This window comes from Lepus europaeus, chromosome 5 (assembly GCF_033115175.1).
Source record: "Lepus europaeus isolate LE1 chromosome 5, mLepTim1.pri, whole genome shotgun sequence".
NCBI lineage: Eukaryota > Metazoa > Chordata > Mammalia > Lagomorpha > Leporidae > Lepus > Lepus europaeus.
Window position 1 is genome coordinate 68,639,769 of NC_084831.1, and position 23,914 is coordinate 68,663,682.

Sequence of the window (23,914 nt, forward strand, 5' to 3'; positions counted from 1 at the left end):
ATTATTTTAATTTTTCTCATGTGCTTTATTATATGCAATGCTGGATTGTCCAACAGATAAACTGTATATATACTCTCAAAGCATAAACAAAATAGGAAAAAAAAAAGTTAATAATGGATCAGACCAAGAAGATGATAATATGTATGTAGTACATATATATGTATATATATATATATATATATATATATATATATATATTGTGGGTACATTAAAAAGATCATGGGAAATGGAATTCAAACATAACTTTATTTTTGTTAATTTTTTTCTTGAGGCCAGCGCCATGGCTCACTTGGCTAATCCTCCGCCTGTGGCGCCGGCACCCCGGGTTCTAGTCCCAGTTGGGGCGCCGGTTCTGTCCCAGTTGCTCCTCTTCCAGTCCAGCTCTCTGCTGTGGCCCGGGAGTGCAGTGGAGGATGACCCAAGTGCTTGGGCCCTGCACCCGCATGGGAGACCAGGAGGAAGCACCTGGCTCCTGGCTTTGGATCGGCACAGCACTCCGGCCATAGCAGCCATTTTTGGGGAGAACCAACAGAAGGAAGACCTTTCTCTCTGTCTCTCTCTCTCACTGTCTAACTCTGCCTGTCAAAAAAAATTTTTTTTGAAATCCATGCCTAGTGTTTTTCCCAGTATCCATTTTACACAAATGCATTTGTGCTGAGGTAATTTCCATGAAAAAAAAATAACTTTTTTTGGACTTTTTTATAGCTAATATGAGTTGTTTCAGTGTTTCCATGCTGAATTAAACATTGAGGGAGAGCATACTACAATATTTTTCAAAGCTAGGGGCTTTACAAAGCACTATCAGTCCTGATCACAAGCTTGCATCCCACTAGGCCTCTGAGAGGAAATCAAAAAGAGCACAGAGCTCATTCCCACAAGGAGCCTATGGTTTACACAAGCAAGTATTAGGGCTCCAACCAGTATAAAATTTAGTCATAATTGTGTGCTTGATGTTTTATCTGGTTTGGCTATGTTAACACTCATGTTAATGGACTACTTTATTAAACTGTTAATTACCCATTTGTGCACAATATGGGTCATTTGCAGTTACTGATTACATGCCATGAGATGACCTGCCACATAGGCAGATGATCTGAGTATAAGGTTAAAATTTCCCTGGCTGTAGCCCAATAGCCTAATGACTATGGCAGTAATCTATATGTGAACCCAAGTATCTGGAACCTTCAATTAATTGGGTTTTTCCTCTTGTACTTTTGTTAATAAAAAGAAGCAAGGCAAAAACAGTAACCAATAAGAGGGAATTATTTTAGCAAGTTCCCAAGCATGATTCTTGGGTAGAATACATTAAGCCCAATTTTGTAGTTGAACTCTATCTGTTGTTCTATTTAGCAAAAGCTGTTATCGCTAAGGATGACCCTGGAAAATCTCAACCTTTAAAACAATATTATTTTTGTGTGCAATATTGCTCTTATAAAGTAGAAAAATAGATTCACAAGCAAGGTTTAACCATAAGAATAGAGGCAAAAAAGTTTTCTTTATTTAACTCTTAGTTCATTTTACTGAAACCAGTTTTACTTATTCAACTTTATCCCCATCATTACAGTAGTTCAGTTTTATTGTATTGGGAGATATGTTCTGTGGCCTGATATCTTTTAATATTATTGTTGTTGTTATTATTTAAGAGTTTATTAATAGGTACTTGCAGTTTGTTGACTTTTTTGAAAAAGTCAAGTAGTAAATTTTTAAAAATAAAAATGAGGCAAAGACAATTAAAGCAAAAATAGACAAATGAGATTACATCATGTTAAGAAGTTTATGCACAGCAAAGGAAACCCTCAACAAAGTGAAAAGTCAACTGAGAGAATGGGAGAAAATATTTGCAAACTGTGCAGCTGATAAAAAATTAATATCCAGAATCTATAAAGAGCTCAAGAAACTCAACAACAACAAAACAAACACTCCAGTCAAGAAATGGGCAAAGAACATGAACAGGCATGTTTCAAAGGATGAAATACATATGGTAACCATGCACATGAAAGATGCTCAGGATTGCTAGCCATCAGGGAAATGCAAATAATAACCACAATGAGGTTTCATCTCACCCCAGTTAGAATGGCTATCATCAAAATAAATAAATAAATAAATAAATGCTGATGAGGATGTATAGAAAAAGGTACTCAAATCCACTGTTGGTGGAAATGTAAACTGGTACAATCATTATGGAATACAGTATAGAAATTCTTTAGAAAATAAATAAATCTATCACCTGACCCATCCATCCCACTCCTGGGAATTTATTCAAAGTAATGAAATCAGCATATGAAAGAATTATTTGTACCTCCAGGTTTATAGCAGCTTAATTCACAATAGCTAAGATAGAGTCAACCTAGATGTCCATCAATTTGAAAACTGGAGAAACAAAATGTGGTAAATATACATGATGGAATATACTCAGTTGTGAAAAGAATGAAATCCTGTCTTTTGCAGCAAAATGGATGTAACTGGAGACCATTATGCTTAGTGAAATAAACCAGTCCCCAAAAGACAGATATCAAATGTTTTCTCTGAAATGTAGTAGTTAATATAGAATGCAAAAAGTATAATATCATATTATTTAATTTTTGTTTATAGCCTTTGTTTATATTCCTTTGGAATAGTGGTCTATCTACTTTTTAATTGTCGAACATGATAGTGGTGTATTAAGCCTGTGATTATAAAGTAAATTGAAAATATGTCATTGTAAAATTAAAGGAAATAAGGAAGGAGGATGGATTGAAGGAGGGAGAGAGGTATGCTTATCTACTTAGAAATATATCTGGCTGGTGCCGCGGCTCACTAGGCTAATCCTCCACCTGCAGCGCCGGCACCCCAGGTTCTAATCCTGGTTGGGGTGCTGGATTCTGTCCTGGTTACTCCTCTTCCAGTCCAGCTCTCTGCTGTGGCCCGGGAGTGCAGTGGAGAATGGCCCAAGTGCTTGGGCCCTGCACCCGCATGGGAGACCAGGAGAAGCACCTGGCTCCTGGCTTTGGATCAGCACGGTACGCTGGCTGCAGCGGCCATTGCGGGGTGAACCAACAGTAAAAGGAAGACCTTTCTCTCTCTATGTCTCTCTCTCTCACACTGTGCACTCTGCCTGTCCAAAAAGAAAAAAAGAAAAAAAAAAGAAATATATATCTGAAATATATGAGATCTATCATCTTTATATTAATGATTTTTTTCTATTTGACAGGTAGAGCTACAGACAGTGAGAGAGAGAAAGAGAGAAAGGTCTTCCTTACATTGGTTCACTACCCAAATGGCTGCTATGGCTGGCGCTATGCCAATCCAACACCAGGAGCCAGGTGCTTCTTCCTGATCTCCCATGCGGTTGCAGGGGCCCAAGCACTTGGGCCATCCTCCACTGCCTTCCCGGGCCACAGCAGAGAGCTGGACTGGAAGAGGAGCAATCAGGACTAGAACCCGGTGCCCATATGGAATGCCAGCGCTGCAGGCAGAGGATTAGCCAAATGAGCCACGGCGCCGGCCCCAACAAAAATTTTTAAAAATCAAGTTGTCAACTTTTATTACAAATTAAAAGTGAAGTTCTCCCAACTTGACCAGATATGAAGCAATATTGAGAAAAATCAAGCTTTTTTAAAAAAATTGTTATTACAAAAAGAGACACCTTTAGGTAATAACAATCAAAACCCCATGTCACACAGATAATGCAAATAGTTCTAGTAATCTGGTCAATGGGCAAAAAGCAAGCACTTAATATCTTCAGCTCCACCCTTTTGTTCATTTTTTATTGCTGAAATTTCCCATTCATTAATTCTTCTTGGATGGCGGTAGAGTCGGTAGGTGGCATTTACTCAGCCCTGCCCTGCTCAGCTGGTGGATCGGCTGTCTTTGGCTCTTTGCAGTCTGAGGTTCAGGGATTTCTAGGTATCTGCATCAGCTCCTGAAATGATGGCGGTACTCACGTTGAAGGGGTTGCTGACCTTGGGACTCATCTTGATTTTCTGGTACCCTCTTCATTGCTGTCCTCTGTAGGCTATCTTTGGTGAAGAGACCACCTGGGGAATCGTGATCTGTAACCCCATATGTGTTCTGTCTCTCTGGTCTACCTTTTCCTGCGCCTGCCATAGCTTCTCCCGGCCATGGTAACTGTGGTCCATTGCCTGTTGGCAAAATGTTAGCGAAGTGTTCTCAATCTTCCTGGCACTCTGCTGTTCCTTGCACGGAGGGCAGTGTCTATGATGGCTACAGTCTGCTGCATGTTTACTGCCTTGCACTAGAAGCCCACCAGGGCCTGTAAGGCTGTCTCTGCACCCTTTTCCTCTTCCACATCTGGCCCCATCAACCCCATCTCCTTCCCTGCGAAGGCGCTTCCAGAGGTTATTCTTTGTGGTAATCTGGTGTATGAATGTCTTCCTTGGTATCATTCCTGTTGATGAAACCATATCCATTTCTTACGTTGAGCCTGTCCCTACTCAGCTAGGCTTGGTGTGGGGCTTGATTTTGTTCCCACTGAGGGTGGAATTGGCAGGAGGGGAGCTGATGGGTCTCAGTTTTGCTGCTCAGGGTTGCTGTGACTAGCACTGGCTAGAGCCAGCTGTGGGAGCTGCAGGTCCTGGCAGGGTGTAATGTTAATAAGCCCAGCGGTGGTGGGGCTGCTCAGGGAGCTCTGGGGGTCCGCTCTCAAGCCTGATAGTTTTCTTGGGTATCTTAGGATGATGACACCTCTAAACAGGTCTATTAAAGATAGCCATCATCAAAGCCATGTGACCAAAAGTGTTTTCCCATGGGAAAATCCTTACTCTCCACCACCTTGGGAAATCTCATTGAGTTAAAATAATCCAAGGCTAGCCTGGTGCTCCAGAAACACGCTGAATAGGAGAGAAACCAGTATTGGGTGAGCACCTGCTACTGTCCGTTACTTCATATACTTCTCACGAAATCTTTTTGGATATTGCACTGGGTCTTTCATTTTCCTTCATGTTTGAAATTTATCTTAAGAAACATTTGGGTAAAACCCAAAAGAATGTTGAGCTGCAAAAGGGTGAAATACTAAGCACTAAAGGTGAGATTTAAAACCAGCTGTTTCTGCTTTACCTTTACTATCAATTCCCTGTCCACAGTTGCCTACCATGAAGATGGGAAAATGAGAGGTAGCTACCACAAAATTGGTTCACAATACAAAGATGTATATCCCGGCTTCCAAAGGGGTTAGAGTTATAACAAACACTGTAACGGTTCAGTAGAGTTGGGCACTGCTAGTGCCACAGGACCAGGGACTGTATCTGCTGTCTTTAGAGATACATTTCCAGCTCCTTCAATGCAGAAGGCACTGAAATTTGTTGAATTAGCACTTTCTATTAGGCTGATTAGTATATAGATGTTAGTTTCTGCAGTAGGCATTTAAAGATGAGTTGAATTTTGATTACTTTAGAGAACAGAAGGCCGTCTAGGTAAAGGAATGGCATGTGAAAAAAACATGGAGATGTGGAAAGAAGTAGTGGGGTGGGGTGGAAGAGAACACAGCTCTGATGAAGTTATCTGGTAGATTTTCCTTATGTCTTATCTCATGCTTAAACTCAGTGACAGCTTTGGAGAGATAGAACTTTGCATCTTTATTCTTCGACATATTGTTCTTGCCCCTGCCCCACCACCCATGGCCCACTCCACCACATTGTAGATTAGGAGAAGGAGTGCTGCTTATTGCTAGAGTCAGCTTGGCTTTTAGCCTTAAAGCATCCAATGATCCCTGGGCACACCCACTCTGAGGCGCAGAGCTGAAAGAAAGCTTTGCAGAAGTTCAGAAGTCTTTCATTTGATAGATAGCATGTCTTTGCTTTCATCCAAGATTAATCTTTGACTAAATCTCACTATTTTCCTATCCCAAACCCATGAAGAAGCCACTTGAGGTGCCCCTGAAGAGCACTGGTATGCATGCCAATTGTTAGGATAGCTGGGTGGGGCACCAGGTCTCTGGCACTGTATACCCTGTGAAATCCCATCTCAAATGCATCATTTTACTAATGACCCTGCTCGGTGCCAACACGGATTTGTCTTCTGAATCAGTGTGCTTCCTGGAAATCACCCTGCAGCTGACCCCATGGCACACCACACATTTCATGTTTAGTGACGTTACTCCCATTCCCTGCTCGCAGACAAGCAGACAAGAGGTGCCTGAGAAGAGGAGGAAGTGTAGAACTGAGGGGAAACGGAAAGCATTTGTTCAGTGTCTCTTATCAGGGCTCAATGCCAGAAACATACTTTTCAGAGCCCAGTGCCCTGCACATGCACACACATTTGGACTTCATAGTGAGATGTGGAAAACTCAAGAGGAATGCAAGATCAGAGAAAGACTGGAAGATCATGGTTATGTGTCACAAAATAGCTTTAATTCGTTGCAAGAAAGATTTCAATTTTCACATAAAGGATGGTTTTGAAAAGATTAGAACCATTGAAGCTGAGGGCTCCTTAAAGAAAAAAACTGTAAAATTTCCTTTTCAAATATGGTGGATTCTTACCTTTCTGAGCTAGATTAAGTTATTGTTATCTTGCTTAGAAACACAGGGTTAATTCAGATGTCTACTTAAGAACTGTCAGCATCTGTGTAGCAGCCAGATCTATGTGACTACATCATGTCATTAAAAAACAGAACATTTTTTGCAAAGCAAAGGCTCTAATATATTTACTTTCTCTGATCCCTTCCTGGCCTTGCTAAGTGAATTTTTGGGTTGTGTACCCTGGGGTGGTTCAAGTAATTGGGTCCCTTCCACCCATGTGGGAGACCTGGATTGAGTTCCCAGCTCCTGGTTTTAGTCACGGCTGGGCTGCGTGGGCAATTGAGGCACGGGCAGTTGAGGAGTGAATCAATAATGGGATTGCTCGCTGTTTGTTTCTGTTTCTCTTTTTGTCTTTCTCTCTATATATCCATGCTCTCAAATAAAAAACATTTTTAAAAAGATACTGCGGGCTGGCACTGTGGCATAGCAGGCTGTGCCTCTGCCTGTGATGCTGGCATCTAATATGAGCAGCTGGTTCGTGTCCCGGCTGCTCCTCTTCTGATCCAGCTCTCTGCTATGGCCTAGGAAAGCAGTTGAAGACAGCCCAGGTGCTTGGGCTCCTGTACCTGTGAGGGAGACCCAGAGGAGGCTCCTGGCTCTTGGCTTTGATCAGCCAGCTCCGGCCATTGCAGCCATATGGGGAATGTACCAGCAAATGGAAGACCTTTCTCTTTGTCACTCCCTCTCTCTGTCTGTAACTCTGACTCTCAAATAAATAAATAAAATCTTTAAAAAAGAAAAAAGATAATGCAAATTTTCCATGAACTTTTTGAAGCCCCCTTAGAGTATTTACTGCAATATGATGTCTGAAGTTAGACAAGAAGAAACACAATTTTTTAAAAAGGATTTTATTTATTTATTTGAAAGATAGAATTATAGAGAGAGGGAGAGAGAGAGAGAGAGAGAAAGGTCCTCCATCTGCTGGCTTACTCCTCAAATGGCTGTGATGACTAGAGCTGGGCCCATCCAAAGTCAAGAGTCAGGAGCCTCTTCTGGTTTTCTTGCACGTGGGTACAGGGGCTGGGCCATCTTTCACTGCTTTCCCGGGCCATAGCAGAGAGCTGGATATGAAGAGGAGCAGCCTGGACATGAACTGGTGCCCATATGGGATGCTAACGTAGCACGAGGAGGCTTAGCTTACTATGCCACAGCACCAGCTCCCAAAATATTATGGATACTATACACACACACATACACACACATATATAAGAATTACTTATTATTGTTCTTTTTTTCACAAATTCTGCTTACTGAAAGATTATTTGAAGCAGCTTTAATTCATTCAACAGACACTACTGAATGCCTCTTTTAAGCTTTTCTGGTTCCCTAAATTTGTGGAAAGTGTGTACAAAACCCCACATGGGTCAAAATCCATAATGGCATGTACAATGAAGTTTGTGTAGGAAACAGCTCTAGATGGATTTCTTACTCTTCTGTGCATCTTGTGAACAGAGATGCCCAATCCTTTTGTTTTTAGTTATCTTTTCAAGGATGTTTTTATAGCTACTAGCTTTGGAAGAGAGACAGTATTTCCTCTAGGAGCAAAGGATCAGTGTGCTTGCTGCCCACTATAAAAGGTTGGAGCTCCCTAAGCTCAAGATTTTTCTCCTAAACAGAATCCACAGCAGGTTGGCTTTCTTCAAGTTACCTTGTGGGAACTGGGGCTTGGGGGATGTGTGCAAATCCTGATTCTCTGCTGTGATTAATTTCTACAGTAAAAAGTTCTGTGATTGCAAGTGATAAATAATCCATTGCCTTAGAGGGTGGGTAATGTTTCTTGTCTTTAACCAACCATCACAAAAATGTGCACATAGTTCCATGGTTTGCATATGGGGGGGGGGGCGCGAAATATCAACCCTCTTACAAATCATGTCAATTGCTTGGAGTACTTGCATCTTGTTCAGACAAATGCTTGAGCCAAGTTAGTATGTACTCAGGGCAATATATCCTCCATGCATTTAATTTTCTTGTTAAATTTAAACTGAAAAACTTCCCTGGGGAAAAATGGTAAAGGATTTTATAAAAGAGGGAAGAAGTAAAATGGGGTGATGGGAATACCAAAAATAGTGAAAGAAAGAAAATAAAAGGAATGAGCAGTACACAGGTGTTATTTTAAAAAATATTTATATATAAAAATGTATCTAAGTTTTTCTGCTAGTTGTGCTAACATACATACTTTGGTTAAAATCACAGACAGGCTAGTTTACAGGGAGAGAGGTGGTTTACTATTTTTTTAACCTGTTTTTAAATAAAAAAGATTTGTTATAAAGTCTTGTCAACAACAGGAGTCACTGTGTACTTACTTCTCATGTGGGATCTGTCCTTAATGTGTTGTCCAATGTGAAGTAATGCTATAACTAGTACTCAAACAGTATTTTACACTTTGTGTTTCTGTGTGGGTGCAAACAGATGAAATCTTTACTTAATATATGTTAAATCGATCTTCTGTATATAAAGATAATTGAAAATGAATCTTGATGTGAATGGAATGGGAAAGGCAGCAGGAGATGGGGAGGTGCGAGTGGGATGGAAAATTATGGGGGGGAAGCCATTGTAATCCATAAACTGTACTTTGGAAATTTATATTTACTAAATAAAAGTTAAAAAAAAGAAAAATAAATAAATGAAAAAGATTTGTTTCAGCTCAAGTATGGGGGACAGCTGTGAATAACTCATTTAAAATGTTAGATGATAAAGGTGAAGAAAATCCATTTTTAAGTGTTCAAAATGATGCAGCTCTTGTCCTTAATACTGCTGATTTTACCACTTGAAAAGGAAGATTAATCCTATATGGAATATGCCATTATTTAATATATAACTTCTTACTATTTCTTAATTATAAAGATGTCATTAAAAACTGCAGACTCGGTTATGTAATTGTTTGGTGCTTTTGGAAAAATCCAGATCTCTTCATCTATTAGACAAAACAGATTTATATGCAGAATTCTATTCATTTCATTTTAATGAAAACAAATATGGTATAAAGTTGAACACATTGAAAAAAATCACAATGTAAATCAGTGGATCATTCTTAACTAGAATAAATAATGGATAAACATGGTACAACAACTGATTAAAAGCACTGTACAGTGATTTTTAAAGAAATCATGATGGAAATAAGGTAGCTTGTACTTAGAAGAAAAGCATCACTGATTTCTCAATCAACTGAGAACACCCACAGGAGCAATTAGGGGCCACTCTCCTCATTGAACATTGACCAAAAAAATCCATCTAAATCAATTAATCATCATGTTGATTACAAAATAAAGGAGATAAAGATGATTTGATACATACCTTATAGAGAATTATGAGATGATCTGACAATATCATATGTGATGGAGGAATTAATATCTTAAATTTTTAAAAAATATTTATTGATTTATTTGAAAGGCAGAGTTACACAAAGAGAGAAGGAGAGGCAGAGAGAGAGAGAGAGAGAGAGAGAGAGAGAGGTCTTCCATCTGTAGGTTCACTCCCCAATTGGCTGCAACAGCTGGAGCTGAGTCCATCTGAAGCCAAGAGCCAGGAGCTTCCTCCAGGTCTCCCATTCGGGTGCAGGGGCCCAAGGACTTGGGCCATCTTCTACTGCTTTCCCAGGAACAGCAGAGAGCTGGATCAGAAGTGGAGCAATTGGGACTCGAACAGGCGCCCATATGGGATGCCAGCAGTGCATGCGGCAGCTTTACCCGCTACGCCACAGCACCGGCCCCTATCTTAAATTATTTATTTAAAGATTTATTTATTTATTTGCAAGTCAGAGTTACACATAGAGGGGAGGAGAGGCAGAGAGAGAGAGAGAGAGAGAGAGAGAGATGTCTTCCATCGTTGGTTCACTCCCCAGATGGCTGCAACGGCTGGACCTGTGCCAATCCAAAGCCAGGAACCAGGAGCCAGGAACTTCTTCCAGGTCTCTCACATGGGTGCAGGGGTCCAAGCACTTGAGCCATCTTCTACTGCTTTCCCAGGTGATAGCAGAGAGCTGGATGGGAAGTGGAGCGGCCGAGACTTGAACCCGCACCCATATGGGATGGCAGCACTGTAGGTGGCGGCTTTACCTGCTACACACAGCGCCAGCCCCCTATTTTAAATTCTTTTTTTTTTTTTGACAGGCAGAGTTAGACAGTGAGAGAGAGAGAGACAGAGAGAAAGGTCTTCCTTCTGTCGGTTTACCCCCCCCCCCCCCCCCCCCCGCCAAATGGCCGCTACGGCCGGCGTGCTGTGCTGATCCGAAGCCAGGAGCCAGGAGCTTCCTCCTGGTCTCCCTTGTAGGTGCAGGGCCCAAGGAGTTGGGCCATTCTCCACTGCCTTCTGGGCCACAGCAGAGAAATGGACTGGAAGAGGAGCAACCGGGACAGAATCCGGTGCCCCAACCAGGACTAGAACCAGGTGTGCCAGCACCGCAGGTGGAGGATTAGCCCAGTGAGCCACAGCGCTGGCCCCCTATTTTAAATTCTTTACTCCAAATCGTTGAGTGGCATCCAGAATGGCAGGACAAAAATGTGATTTTTCAAGTTTACAAATTTGTGGTTCATTATATCTTACCACCCAGTATTCTTTGCTAACTCTTCAGAGTTGAATGAATTAAATCCGTTAATCAGCATTTACTGAGCATATAAGGAACTGTATTGTCTTGCTGGGGGTACACAAAGGTAAACGTTGCAAAGAAAAAAAAAACACAACAAGGCAAGAAGTCTGCAACCTGTTTGGGAAGTAAGGCCAAAAATAAAAGGCAAAAATTCAGTAATAGACCAAGTTAATATTAGACGAAATGTCACTAGACAGGAGATAATTAATTGCCAAAAGGTTTTTGCAAACATTAAGTTTTGGAATTCAAGGAAGGGGAACTATACTGGACTAGGGTGGTTTGAATTGACCTGGGTTTGAAGGACAGTGAAATTTGATTGAATAAAGAGTGCAAAGGTCAAGCCGGCGCTGCGGCTCACTTGGCTAATCCTCCGCCTGCCACGCTGGCACCCCAGGGTTCTAGTCCCGGTCGGGGTGCCAGATTCTGTCCCGGTTGCTCCTCTTCCAGGCCAGCTCTCTGCTGTGGCCCGGGAGTGCAGTGGAGGATGGCCCAAGTCCTTGGGCCCTGCACCCGCATGGGAGACCAGGAGGAAGCACCTGGCTCCTGGCTTCGGATCGGTGCAGTGTGCTGGCCGTAGCGCGCCAGCCTGAGTGACCATTGAGGGGTGAACCAACGGAAAAGGAAGACTTTTTTTCTCTGTCTCTCTCTCTCTCACTGTCCACTCTGCCTGTCAAAAAAAAAAAAAAAAAGAGTGCAAAGGTCAGACAGGGGTCCCAAACTACTGCCTATGGGCCAAATTGGGCCTGCGGATGGTTTTTGTATACCTGGAAAATCAAGAATAGATTGTTCATTTTTAAGTTCTTGAAAAAAAAAACAATCAAAGGACAATAATATTTCCTAACACCAGAATGTACACAAAATTAAAATTTCAGCATCCATAAATAAAGCTCTACTTGAGCATGGCTACTGCCCATTTGCCTATGTCTATGGCTACAGCAGCAAAGTACTCATACTGCAGTGGAAGAGTTGACTAGTCATGATGCAATGCCTCCTTTTTACAATCTGATCTTTAATGGAAAAATGTACTTGGTCTTTGTGTACAAGAATAGTGGGCAATAAGGTTGGAAAGCAGTTTTGGCAAGATCATAAATATACCAAGCTTTGGAGGTAAAGACAAATCACTTAAAGTTTTGAATATAAGAGGAAGCCAATTCACAAATTCCCTGCTTCTTAAACACATCATCCCAGCATACAAATGTTTGTTAAACCAACAAATGAGTAAGACTTTCCAGTTTCCTAGGCTCACTCTTGTTTGCTAGGAGCTGTCTAACACATTTGATATTCAACCTCCTGTTTTGGGATTTCTCTGAGTGTATTTCGGTGACCCCTCCTTGAACCTTTCTTCTTTGGCTTGCATGATGCTGTTCTCTTACCTTTCCTGCATCTCAGACACAGATATGGAAATTGAGGCTTGGGGAGAGTCCTGGAAAGGGCTGGTATTGACACAAAAAAATTAGCCCAAATCCTAGCTCTCTGGAGAGCTTATGAGGGCCAGATCATTAAAGTAAAAAGAAAGGCTCAGGCAGCAGGAATCCCGGCCATCTCCTGTGGCTGCTCCCATCAGGTCTACCATTGATGCATTTCAAATACCAAATTTTCTAATATTTTAGGGCAGTGTGTAACTAAGCCTCACTCAGAGGAGAATTGTAAGATGAGCATGGAGAAACACACATGAGAAGAACCTCGCAATAAAAAGAAAACAAACTCTGGGAAATGTGGTTAAGAAATATCAGACTCAATTAATAATGGAGCCTTCAATAGCCTTAGAGAAATCCAATACAAACCAAATTCAAACTACATGCCAGTGCTTCCAGCCATATTTACTTTCAATTGATTAAATTAAAATTTAAGGGAAAAGTTCTTTAAGAAAAACAAATCTGGTTAAAATTCTTTTAAGTATGAAAATTAAACATTAATTTCAGATTTTTCTCTTTCAATTGAAAACAATTCTTATTTTTTCTTTAGTAGTTCATTTGAAAAAAATTTGAAGGTAAAAGCTGTGAATTTCCAATATAAAAGGTACTGTTGAGATGAAGTTAAGGGAGAATGCTATAAGGGAAAACAGATAATATTTTAAAAATGCAATTTTAAATCATGCATAACTTGTCTTGGAGCTCATCCCAGATAAGTATCGGTATAGTCAGGGATAATGACAAATTCTGGATTAGAACTGTGTAAAGGTTTGAAATAGCAGTAAGCTCAGGTCTTGGGAATGCAATCTGGATGACAGTTTAGAATGATCTACTATCCAAAAGGAGGGAAAAGGAGGTTAACCCCATATATCAGTATATTCTCAGAAATACCTACCTAAAAGGCACAGTTGTGGATGTTCTTGGACACAGATACAGATGAAGACACACACCTGGATGTGGACAGACAGACACCTGCTTAGGATATGAAGAAATTCCTAGGCCATATGTGAATTGTGCCATGGTTTCTAGAAAAAGAAATCATCTATTCTGACTCACAATGTAAATAAATGACTTTCCCATAACATTTTCTAATGGATCTTCCAGTCACAGTCTCCTATGGAAGTATAATTTATGCAGTGTATGACAAGAAGAGTTTTATGATATCTGGAATTCATTTAAAACCCTTAGATGGGAAAAATTGAGATCCAATTAAAACCTTAATAAATGACTGTGTGTTGAATATAAATATATTAAATTAGTGTGTGCAAAATGAAATTGGAAAAGTTATGGGCGTCTTCATTTTAATTCTATTTCTATTAGGGAACTGTATAACCCTGAGAATTACTTGGTAATGGGGCTGTTTACAATGAAGCAAAACTGAATTTAAATAGGAAAATTTAGCCCATGACTTGTCATAACTCATGAGGTCTCAGTCTTAAGCATGTGATATCACTGGTGAAAGATCTATGAGGAGAGGGAAGATGGACTAATTGGAGCCAAGAAGAGCTATAGGGAGTCTGATATAGTGATAGGGCCTGTCCCCAAGGGGCTCACCAGGAAGAGAAACAAGGGTAGACAGGCTACTTTGCAGCAGGCTTCATGCAGTAGGTGGGATTTAATGGTGAGTCTGATGGGAGATCTTTCTCCTGGGTAGAAGGTGCTAACAGCTTGGTTGTTTGGAAGACCTGAATAGTATACACGGTATCTTTTTACAAGTATAATCAAAGGGCTGGGGTGGGGAGAGTGTTGAAAGCTGTAGGATGAGTCTATCTCTCCTGTACTCTTGACAGATTGTGTGTCTGTCCTGCATTTACTTAATGGTTACTCTAGATTTTGTATCCTCATATATATGTCCATACATATGACCAAACATAAGACAACAGATTAACTTGGAATGATGACAAATGATATAGACTGGACTTCTAATAGCCTAGCCAGCTGAGTGCAGCAGTAAACACGGCAAGATCCAGAAGTCTTTCAGTTTAAACTCCTGCTCCTGCAGTTGCATCCCCAGAGGGGATATTGCATTTACTTGTAAGGTACCTCCATTTGTTATTGGTTTTTGTTTTATAGTGGAGGGGATTCAGAAGCTCTTGGCTTGCAATCACATAACTTGACAGGTGGAAAATTATGCTATACCTATGGAGTAGACTAAGCTATTCCTATAGTTTGGCCAGTTTTAAAATAGAAATATCCTGGCCTCGAGCTCCTTCTCTCTCTTCTCCCTCAAATCTGTTTGTACCTTCATTCTCCTTTTTTAAATTTTATTTTTATTTTTTATTGATTTGACAGGTAGAGTTATAGACAGTGAGAGACAGAGAAAAAGGTCTTCCTTCCGTTGGTTCACTCCCCAAATGGCCACCACAGCCTGCGCTGCGCCGATCCGAAACCAGGAGCCAGGTGCTTCTTCCTGATCTCCCATGCGGTTGCAGGGGCCCAAGCACTTGGGCCATCCTCCACTGCCCTCCGGGGCCACAGCAGAGAGCTGGACTGGAAGAGGAGCAATCAGGACTAGAACCTGGCACCCATATGGGATGCCAGTGCCGCAGGCGGAGGATTAACCAAGTGAGCCATGAAGCCGGCCCCTGTACCTTCATTCTCTGGTAGGTTCAGAACTTGATTTTATTTCCATCAAAAAGTTTGCTTTCGAACATCAAAAGTGGTCCATCTGAAACAGTGGTTTTAGATACTATTTTGTATAACTCTGGTCCAAATTTATTCTAGAACACATTGAGTTTATTTGGGGGCTGTTAAAAATGGTCCTCTATTCCTAGTCATATTTAAACATAATTTGTGGGTGTTGATTTTTTTTTTTTCAAAATGACCTTTTGAGAAGCATGGACATGGGAGAGTTCTTTGGGAAGGCCCCACTCACATGAACTGAGGGAGGTAGGAAGGTCCTCACCACGGCTTCTCCAAGTCACAAGATGCTAGTTCATCCATTGGTGTTCATCCTTCTGAGACACCCAAGGGACATGGCAATCTTCCTATTCATCTTCTCCCAGAAGTTACCCTTAGTGGGAAGTTTTCTTTGCATAACAAGCTAAGATTTCAAATGTGCTCATATTATTGAGTGCCAGGAATCAAGATGAGTGCATTTACAAGTACCATCTCATTTAATTCTCATGAGGCTAGGCTCTATTCCCCAAGGTAAGGATTAAAGATACGGGTAACTTAATAAAGGTCACCCAGCAAGGAAGTGCTCAGCAGGGCTCTTCACTGGAGTCTGCTGCATTGCTTCTCAGATGTGTGGACTTCTGGGAGAAACTCCCATTCTCGCTCTTGCCCCTCCTTCCTTATGGTTTAGCTTTTACTTTGGTTAAGGCCCTTCCCAGATTCTAATATCCTGTGACTCTTATCTTTCCCACTTAACTATGAGCCTGTGATGATGTAAGACAGCACAAAAGTCATTCTCTCATCTCTGACAGGCCTGGAAGACCTCAATAAGTTTCCTCCAGTTAGTGGTCGCCAAAAAAAAAGCTTTATCTCTCTATTTAGGAGTAGCTCAATTAAGGTTTATTAATAAAGGAATGACTGAACAAAATACTGAATTTTCCTTGCCTCCTTAAGACTATGAACTGAAGTAACAATTTAAATTGTAGTCTTAATGGAAGAGTTCTTAGTAAAAATACGTTTGATTTCTAAGGCAGAGAGAGAGGGGGGAGGAAGGGGTGGGGGAACTGAGTGAAATTTCCCTGAGAGGCTGAAGGAGCAGCTTCCTTTGGGAGCAAGCCGTTCAAGTTCATAGTCACAGCCTCTAAACCTCCTTTCTGTGGTTCCCCTGGCTGTCTCAGGCTTTTGAGCGTTCTTGTCAAGAAAATACCAAATTCCTTGAAAACTTTGTTTCTGTCTTGTGGTTTGTGAGCCAATTTCATGACTCCACAGCCATCACCAAGCCTACAGTTCTTTTCCTGACTCTGTGCAGTGAAACCAGCCAGGGCTTCAAGCAAACAAAACTTCTGGGTAAATATTATGAAGCTGATCCTAAGATTTCTCTGATAGACGAAGTGGTACAAACCTGTATATATACAAAAATGCTCTTTTCCCTCTTCTGCCACAGGTATGATGTTACCTTCCTTATAGAAATAACTAGCTTCCCTTAGTTGGCGTTTGCTTGGGAATCTGGCTTTCCGTGTTGATATTCCCTGGAAGAAGGCCTGCAGAGAAGGGATGGAGAGGACCCCCAAACCTCTTTTTCCTAGGCCACCTGGCTGTTAGGTAGAGCTGCTGTAGCTTCTGCCTCCCTGCCTTTTTTTTTTTTTTTTGCCTTAGGGTGTTCAGGTTGGCTGGTTGCAAAAGGACCTCTTTGGGTTTCTGAACCTAACAGGAAAGTTTAGCTCTAACTTTGTTGTCCAAAATCAACAGAGTTCTTTCAAATTCTAAAGGAAAAAGCAAAATCTTACTCCTGTAGACAACACACACACACACAGACACACACACAGAATATACTCTCCTGTTGGTACATATTGCATATATATAATATATATATATATATATATACATGCACAAATTCCATAAAAAGCTTGTAGAGGAAAGTGCAGTGTCTTACACACACGCTATTCGGTAGTGTAAGCGTCACGCTTTCACTGATGGATATTTGTACTCTTTTATTAATAGTAAACTATTCATGTTAGATAAGCCCATCATGGAGCGATGGAGTCATCCTTTAACAGCACGGGAGAACTTTCTGGCTACTTTTGAACAAGTGTTGATGTGCCCAAAGTCTGCCGAGGGGCAGTGCCAAACCCATTTAACTTTTTAAAAAGTGTGAAATGTCTTCAAGGAGCGCTCTGATGTGCGTGAGGAGCTCGACCGCAGGAGAAGAAAAGGCCGCTGTCTCTCCCCAGCGGGACCCAGGTTCCTGCCTGCTGCGCGGCGGCCTTCGCAAGCGTTGAACCACACAACGCTTGTGGAAAGAAGAAAGAAGACCAGGCAGCGGGCAGGCGGCGAGGGGCCGCGGGACGCCCGGCACGTGACCCGGGGGCGGGGACGCACGGGCCGCCAGCCAGTGGACGGGGCCGGGGGCGGGGCCTGGGCGCGGGGGGCGGGGCCTGGCCGCGCAGCTCGCGCCGCGGTCCCCTTATTTGGATCTGCGGGAATGTGGGCTGGAGCGGTCCTGCCGCGGTGCCAGCCTCCAGCCTGCCGCCGGGACTGCCCCTGACCAGGCGCGCCCGCTGCTCGGCGGCAGGAGGGCCGGCGGAGCGCCATGGCCTGCATCCTGAAGGTAACGACTCGGAGCTGTGGCTCGGACGCGTGGTTGGCCAGCCCCTGGCTGCTGAGCGGCTCGGAGTCCGCCGCGGTCCCACCGCATCCTCATCTCAGTTGTCGTTTTCCTGGCATTGATTTTCTTTTTGTTCCTTTGGCAAATGCATATGGAGGGAGATTCTGAAACATGCAGCGGGCACGGCTCCCCCTTCCCACCGTGCCTGCCTGCTCGCGCCTGCCTCGAAGGCGCTGCAGGCGGTGGGCTCCAGGGAGAGCAGGGCTGTGCCGAATAATGGTGCTGGCAGGGAGAGGAGGGGCGCTCCGGAGGGTCCTGAGGCGCCGTTGAGCCCGAGGCCTTCCAGGAGCCCCCGGCTAGGACAGGAGTGGCTGGGCTTGGGCTGCTGAGGAGCATAGCTGTGGGTGGGGGAGAGGGAGACGAGGGTTCCTGCTGAGCATTTGATCTTGTGGAGTCAAAAACTTCTGGGCTTTTACAGGTAGTCCCTCAGGAGTGAGTTTTCTGTGAGCTCTGCTAGCTCTGGGGGCCATTTGCTCTACTTTGGAAAAGTTCGCAGGGGAATTAATGAGTAGAGAATCTTGCACCCTCCTTATGCTTTTAATTGGGACAAAAAAAACCACGATCTTACACTTTATCAAAACCCACTTGTCCTCCACTTGTTTGTTGTTGTTGAGTTCTTTCTCCGAATCTGGGCTCTTAACCTGGACTGAGCATCTTTCTGAGTTCATAGCCTGTGGCTTCAGGTGGGTGGACTTTGGTGTGAGACCATCACTGGACAAGAACTTTCCATCCCACAGGGACCGGGTCCCCCCCCTCACCCTCCTCCCACTCCACCTTCCCTGCCTGCTGTTCTAAGAGTGTCTAACCTGCGGCACTCTTAGTTAGCAGGAAGGTTTCCTGGAACTTGACTGGAGGGTGCCAAGGCCTCTTCGTTCCAAGCTGCGGGAGCTGTGTGCTCCAGGGGAAAATACACTCAACAAAAGCTGTTGCTTCATTGAGAAGCAGCGTTTGTTTCTCTGTGGGGTGATGTAAAGCCATCTACCAGTGGTTCTACTTTACCTGAATCATCTTCCAAGATGCCTTGGTGTTAAAGATGCAAATAAGAGACTAATCTAGAAGAATTTGTTTCCTTTCTTTGAGTGGTGGAGATCAGGCATTTCCTGTGACTTCTCTGAACTTCCTCTGTTTGTTTCAGAATGTTTTCCCGGACTTAGCAAATGGTAGAAAAATCATGAAGAAAAAATACATTGGTCTTACAAGATAGGATTTTTAACCATTAAAGTCTTAGCACAAGGACTGAAATATGACGTGACTCATCTCTACCATTTATTGTGCTATTTGCTGAAAGGGAAATAGAGGACCATGCCACTTACTGTTGGCTAGTTTCTTCCCTTTTGGTTGCTCCCCTGTCTTATCCTGCACATGTCCCAAACATCTTTCAAGCACAGCCCAAACTACAGATGAATATGATCCCATCATCCTTCTTGAGTGTCTCACAGTGACCTTAGACAATTAGAACAGACCTGAGTCCTTCGTCCTGTGTCCACTGAGCCTAATCTGGGAAGCAGATAGGTATGCTGCAAAGAGCAAAGGTCTTGGACTTAGGAAGACCTTAGTGTACGTGTGGCTCTGTCTGTTGCTACATCTGTGACCTTGGACAAGTTACTTAAATATCTCTCGATTCTAGTTTCCTCAACTTAAGATCAAAGTAATAGCACAAGGTTGCTGTGAGGGAGGAAATAAGAAAGGGTATGACAAACATGTTGTGACAAAAACATTTAATATGAACCATTTTTTCTTAGTAAATAATAACTGCTTAGTTAATTCTTATTATACGCTCAGTCTGTTCCACAGAAGTCTCACATAAAACACTGAAAGTTAAGTATCATTGTTGTAAATCCCAATTTATAGATACACAGAGGTGCCTGAGCTTAAGAAATAGTCTAAGGCCACACAGGGTTAAGGGCAGAGTAAGCATGGATTCAGACCCAGATAAACCAAACTTTCTTTTTACTTTAAAGCTGTTCTCTGTACTTTCCCAGGTGATGCCTTTCTAAGGTATCTTAAGACTGTTTTCCACCTTGGCACACCAAGGCACCTTTCCATAGTGGTGGTCTAGATGGTCTGTGACAGACCCTTTCCTCTCATTGCGAATGTTGGGCTAGACATGGTCGAGCAGAAATACTACTTGCTATCCAGAGTCCTGGGTTCAGTGCAAGCTTTGTTTCTTGCATTGGGTTTCAAATAGTCACTACAACTTTTGGAACCCCAGTTTCGCAAGTTGTAGAACGCATTTAACTATACCAGTTGCTTTACAGGATTGTGGTAATGAAGCTAAAATGATAGACTTCATTTTAAATGAAATATTTCCACTGTAAACTCACCCTGCACTGGTGTTGTCCTGTGTTGGAGAAGAAGGGCTTTCCTCTGCCTTCTTACTGTCTGAGCTTGGGTCTGGTAATTAAACTGACAAAAAGCAGATGAACAGGAAACAATAAAACACATTTTATTTGATGTCAATGTTTTTATGTTTATGCAGAGGATTTTGTATACATGAAAGGAAGATCTAAAAAAGGAATAGAACTGAGAGCTTATATATTGTTTTAACAAAGATTGATAGATTGTGGAGATATAAGACAAAGTAAAAGATTCTGGGCTAGGGCAGTATATTGTGGGAAAGTGAGAAATAGATGGCGAAATGAATGGGAAATAAGGGTTTTTAGTAGGTTTGTTTGTATAGATTTATCTTGGTGTCGACTCCCTGTCTTTGGTTAAAAGAATGTTCTTTTCTTGGTATAGGGAAACTTTTATGCCTTACATTTAGGCAGAGAGACAGAAAGAGAGAGGTCAGAGAGCTCTTCCCACAATTGAGTTTGCTCAGTTGCCTTCAGTTTAAAATCATTAGTATGCCAAAATGCAATATTTTGGGAAGGCATGTTCTGGTTTCCTTCACATCATAACATATAAAAACCACTAACCTCAGGGGCCAGCACTGTGGCATAGCAGGTAAAGCTGCTACCTTGACAGCTAGCATCCCATATGGGTACCAGTTCAAGTCTTGGCTTGTCTGCTTCCAATCCAGCTCCCTACTGATGGCATAGGAGGGGCAATGTAGAGGATCTCCTAAGTGCTTGGGGCCCTGTGCCCATGTGGGAGACCTGGAAGGAGCTCCTGGCTCCTGGCTTTGGCCTGACCCAGCCCCAGCCCCAGCCGTTGTGGCTATCTGAAGAGTGAATCAGTGGATGGAAAATCTTTCTCTCTCTCTGACTCTTTCAAATAAATAAATCTTTCAAAACAAGACAAAACAAAACAAAACATTGACCTCATTCTCAAGTGATTTACAGTATAGTATGGGAGATTTATGTTATATTGTGAAGAATAAAGTTCCATAAGTACACAGAAAGCATAAGAGCAGCACAGAGGGAGAGAGTGTGAACATTGTCATTGGGTATTCAAGTCAGGCTTTCTTCTGATGGTTTCGGAACTGGGGCTTGAAGGCTAGGTGGGATTTACTGCAATTGGGCTTGCATTTTGAAAGATAACTTTTGATGCAGTGTTAACTTTATTCTGTGGGTTAATACTTTAATCTGAACAGATTTTTGAAGTAGATTTTCCTATCTTTTATTTTTTTTAAGATTTACTTATTTGAAAGGCAGAATCACAGAGAGGAAGAGGCAGAGGCAGAGGCAGAGAGAGACACAGAGAGATTTTCCATTCGCTGGCTCATTCCCCAAATGGCTGCAATGGCCAGGGCTGGGACAGGTCGAAGACAGGAGCCAGGAACTTCATGTGGATCTCCCACATGGGTGCAGGGGCCCAAGGACTTGGGCCATCTTCTGCAACTTTCTTAGGCTCATTAGCAGTGAGCTAGATCAGAAGCGGAGCAGCCAGGGCTTGAACCAGTGCGCACATGGGATCCAGTGCTGCAGGTGATGGCTTAACCACAGAACTGGCCCCAATTTTCCTATCCATTTTGACACATAAAAAAAAAAATGAGATACAGAGATGTAGAGTGTCATTATTGCCTGTGCAAGAGTGACCTTAACAATGGGAAACTCTGACAAACTGTGAGAAGCCATGTCAGCTAATGTTGGTCTTTTTAAGGGTTATGGAACTTTTTCCTCAAGGCACTGTGCATGAAGAGGGCCCTTTCTGTTCATGCATGTGGCTGGTTCTCAGAATGATGATTTCCTCATAACCATTTGGTTGTAGAATATGTACGCACTCCACATTACATGAGCTTTTGAGTCAGAACTATGTGGGTTTTAATTATGCCTTTACCACTTGCTAATTGTAGAGCCACAGACAAGCTTATTGATTGCACTGTCCTAGTGTCCAAAATGGGGATGAGTTTGCATTCTCAATGGACTATTCCAGGGCTTAAATGAGAATACCTATCTATTAGTTAGATTCAGAAAACGAAAGCAAAAACACCCACAGATCTTAGCAGGTTTATTTCTTGCTGTGTTCCCGGTTAGGCAGCTTTTCTGGTTAGCTCTGTGACCCAATGAACAATCCACTCAAAGACGAGTCTGCTTCCTTCAAGAAGCTCTGCTGGCTCCTACCACCCTAGAGTCCTCCACTGGCTCCTCTGTGTTCACTTGCCCCAGCAAAGAAAAAGGAAAGATCTCATGTGGTGTTAAAAAGTCTTGTGGAATTTGGTAGACAAGAGAGTTACCTGTATTAATTTGTAGTTATTTGATTATTGGTGAAGTTAAACTTTTAAATTTATATTAGCCACTAATGTTCCTTTGTACAGACACTTTAGACTTTTAGGTAATGAAACCTGTTCATATTTCCTTTTATGGTCAGCTGGTACTTTTTCAGCACAGTGTCTTGTACATTTTTGATACTTAACAACTGTTTGATTAATTGTATTAAGTTTTGTGTCTAATACCAAAGTGGATTCTGAAAGGACACATAGACACAAGATACTGGTGAGTCGTGTCTGCTTTGGGGAAGATTATGGTTTTTGCCAGGCTGATAAGGCTTATGAACATGAAGCCATTAGATGATAATACAATAGATGCATGACTAAGCTATTGTTATCTTCTCCCAGTCACTAGTTCTCATGTGTTTATAGATGGAAAATTGGTTGAATGGTGATATCAACTTGAGATCTTCTCTTTTATTCCTTGTCCTTCCCCTGCCTCAGACCTAATCTTTCACCATATTGCATCAATTCTCTCCAGGAAAATCTCCCGAATCTGCCCATTACTCTCCAACCTTACTCTATCTGCCCTATGCAGGGCCTGGTATTGGGTCTGTATTTTTAAATAGCCACGTTGCCTTTAGGCTTCTGACATGCTTGCCCATCTTGGCCATCACTCCCAGAGCATTGTGCTAACATGCCATTCTGATCAAGCTAGTTGTTGAGTGCACAAATGGTGTTATTTAATTATTTTTTTGAGACGCCAATTGCAGACATGGGTCTAACCTGTCTTCTGGAAGTGAATGAATTGTTCATGGAGATAATATGGATTTTTCACTTTAAGGAATAACAAGACAACTAGAGGTCATCAATTAGTTTGTTTCTTAGACCCGTTTTCTTGTCTATCTGTTATTGCTCCTCGTAAAAAATATGGAGCCAATTTGAAATCTCGTGGGAGTGGGGAGAAAAAACTGGACTGGAAGAAGGGAAGACAGGAAAGATAGGGGTGGCTTAACTTGATTGTTTTGGTTCCCCAGATGAACAGAAATAAACAAACAAAAAAACAAAACAAAAGCCAAACAGCCACAACCAGGCAGTTGTGTGGTTCTCAAACTGTGAAACTTTGAAAATAAAATGGCTTCGGTGAGACAGGAAAGCCACAGAGACTTTCCAGATACACAGATGATAAATCTGACACTCTCGGATAGCCCCACGTGCAGTCGAGACGAGGTGCTTTGTCTAATAGATCTGCTGTGACATTCCTTACTGCTTCCTGGAAAATGCTGAGGTCTCAGGAGCCGCCTGGCCTGATTTTCAGCCTTCCTGGGGCTGAGCCGATGCTTTTGCCGTGTACGTTAACACACTTACGGGAACGAGCTGTTCACGTTAAAGGCGCATTCTTTGGACAAAATGTTAAAGGCAGCCACGATAGTTGCGGTTTATTAGACACCAGAGTGCTGGGGCTGGGTCCTGTGCTGAGTAAACTTTGATGACAAATGAAGATACTGGAGTTTTAAGGAACTGTGTCCC

General features: G+C 42.3%; 1 protein-coding gene across 2 annotated transcripts in view; it reads left to right on the plus strand.

Moving 5' to 3' along the window:
- Nucleotides 1–17,624: 17,624 nt before the first annotated feature.
- ST6GALNAC3 (ST6 N-acetylgalactosaminide alpha-2,6-sialyltransferase 3) overlaps nt 17,625–23,914 on the plus strand; it is a 626,202-nt gene continuing 619,912 nt past the window's right edge. For both annotated transcript variants that reach the window (XM_062193403.1, XM_062193406.1), the window contains exon 1: nt 17,625–17,736. In XM_062193403.1, coding sequence (XP_062049387.1) covers nt 17,719–17,736 — 18 coding nt within the window. In that variant the 5' untranslated portion in view covers nt 17,625–17,718. The remainder of the gene's footprint in view (nt 17,737–23,914) is intronic.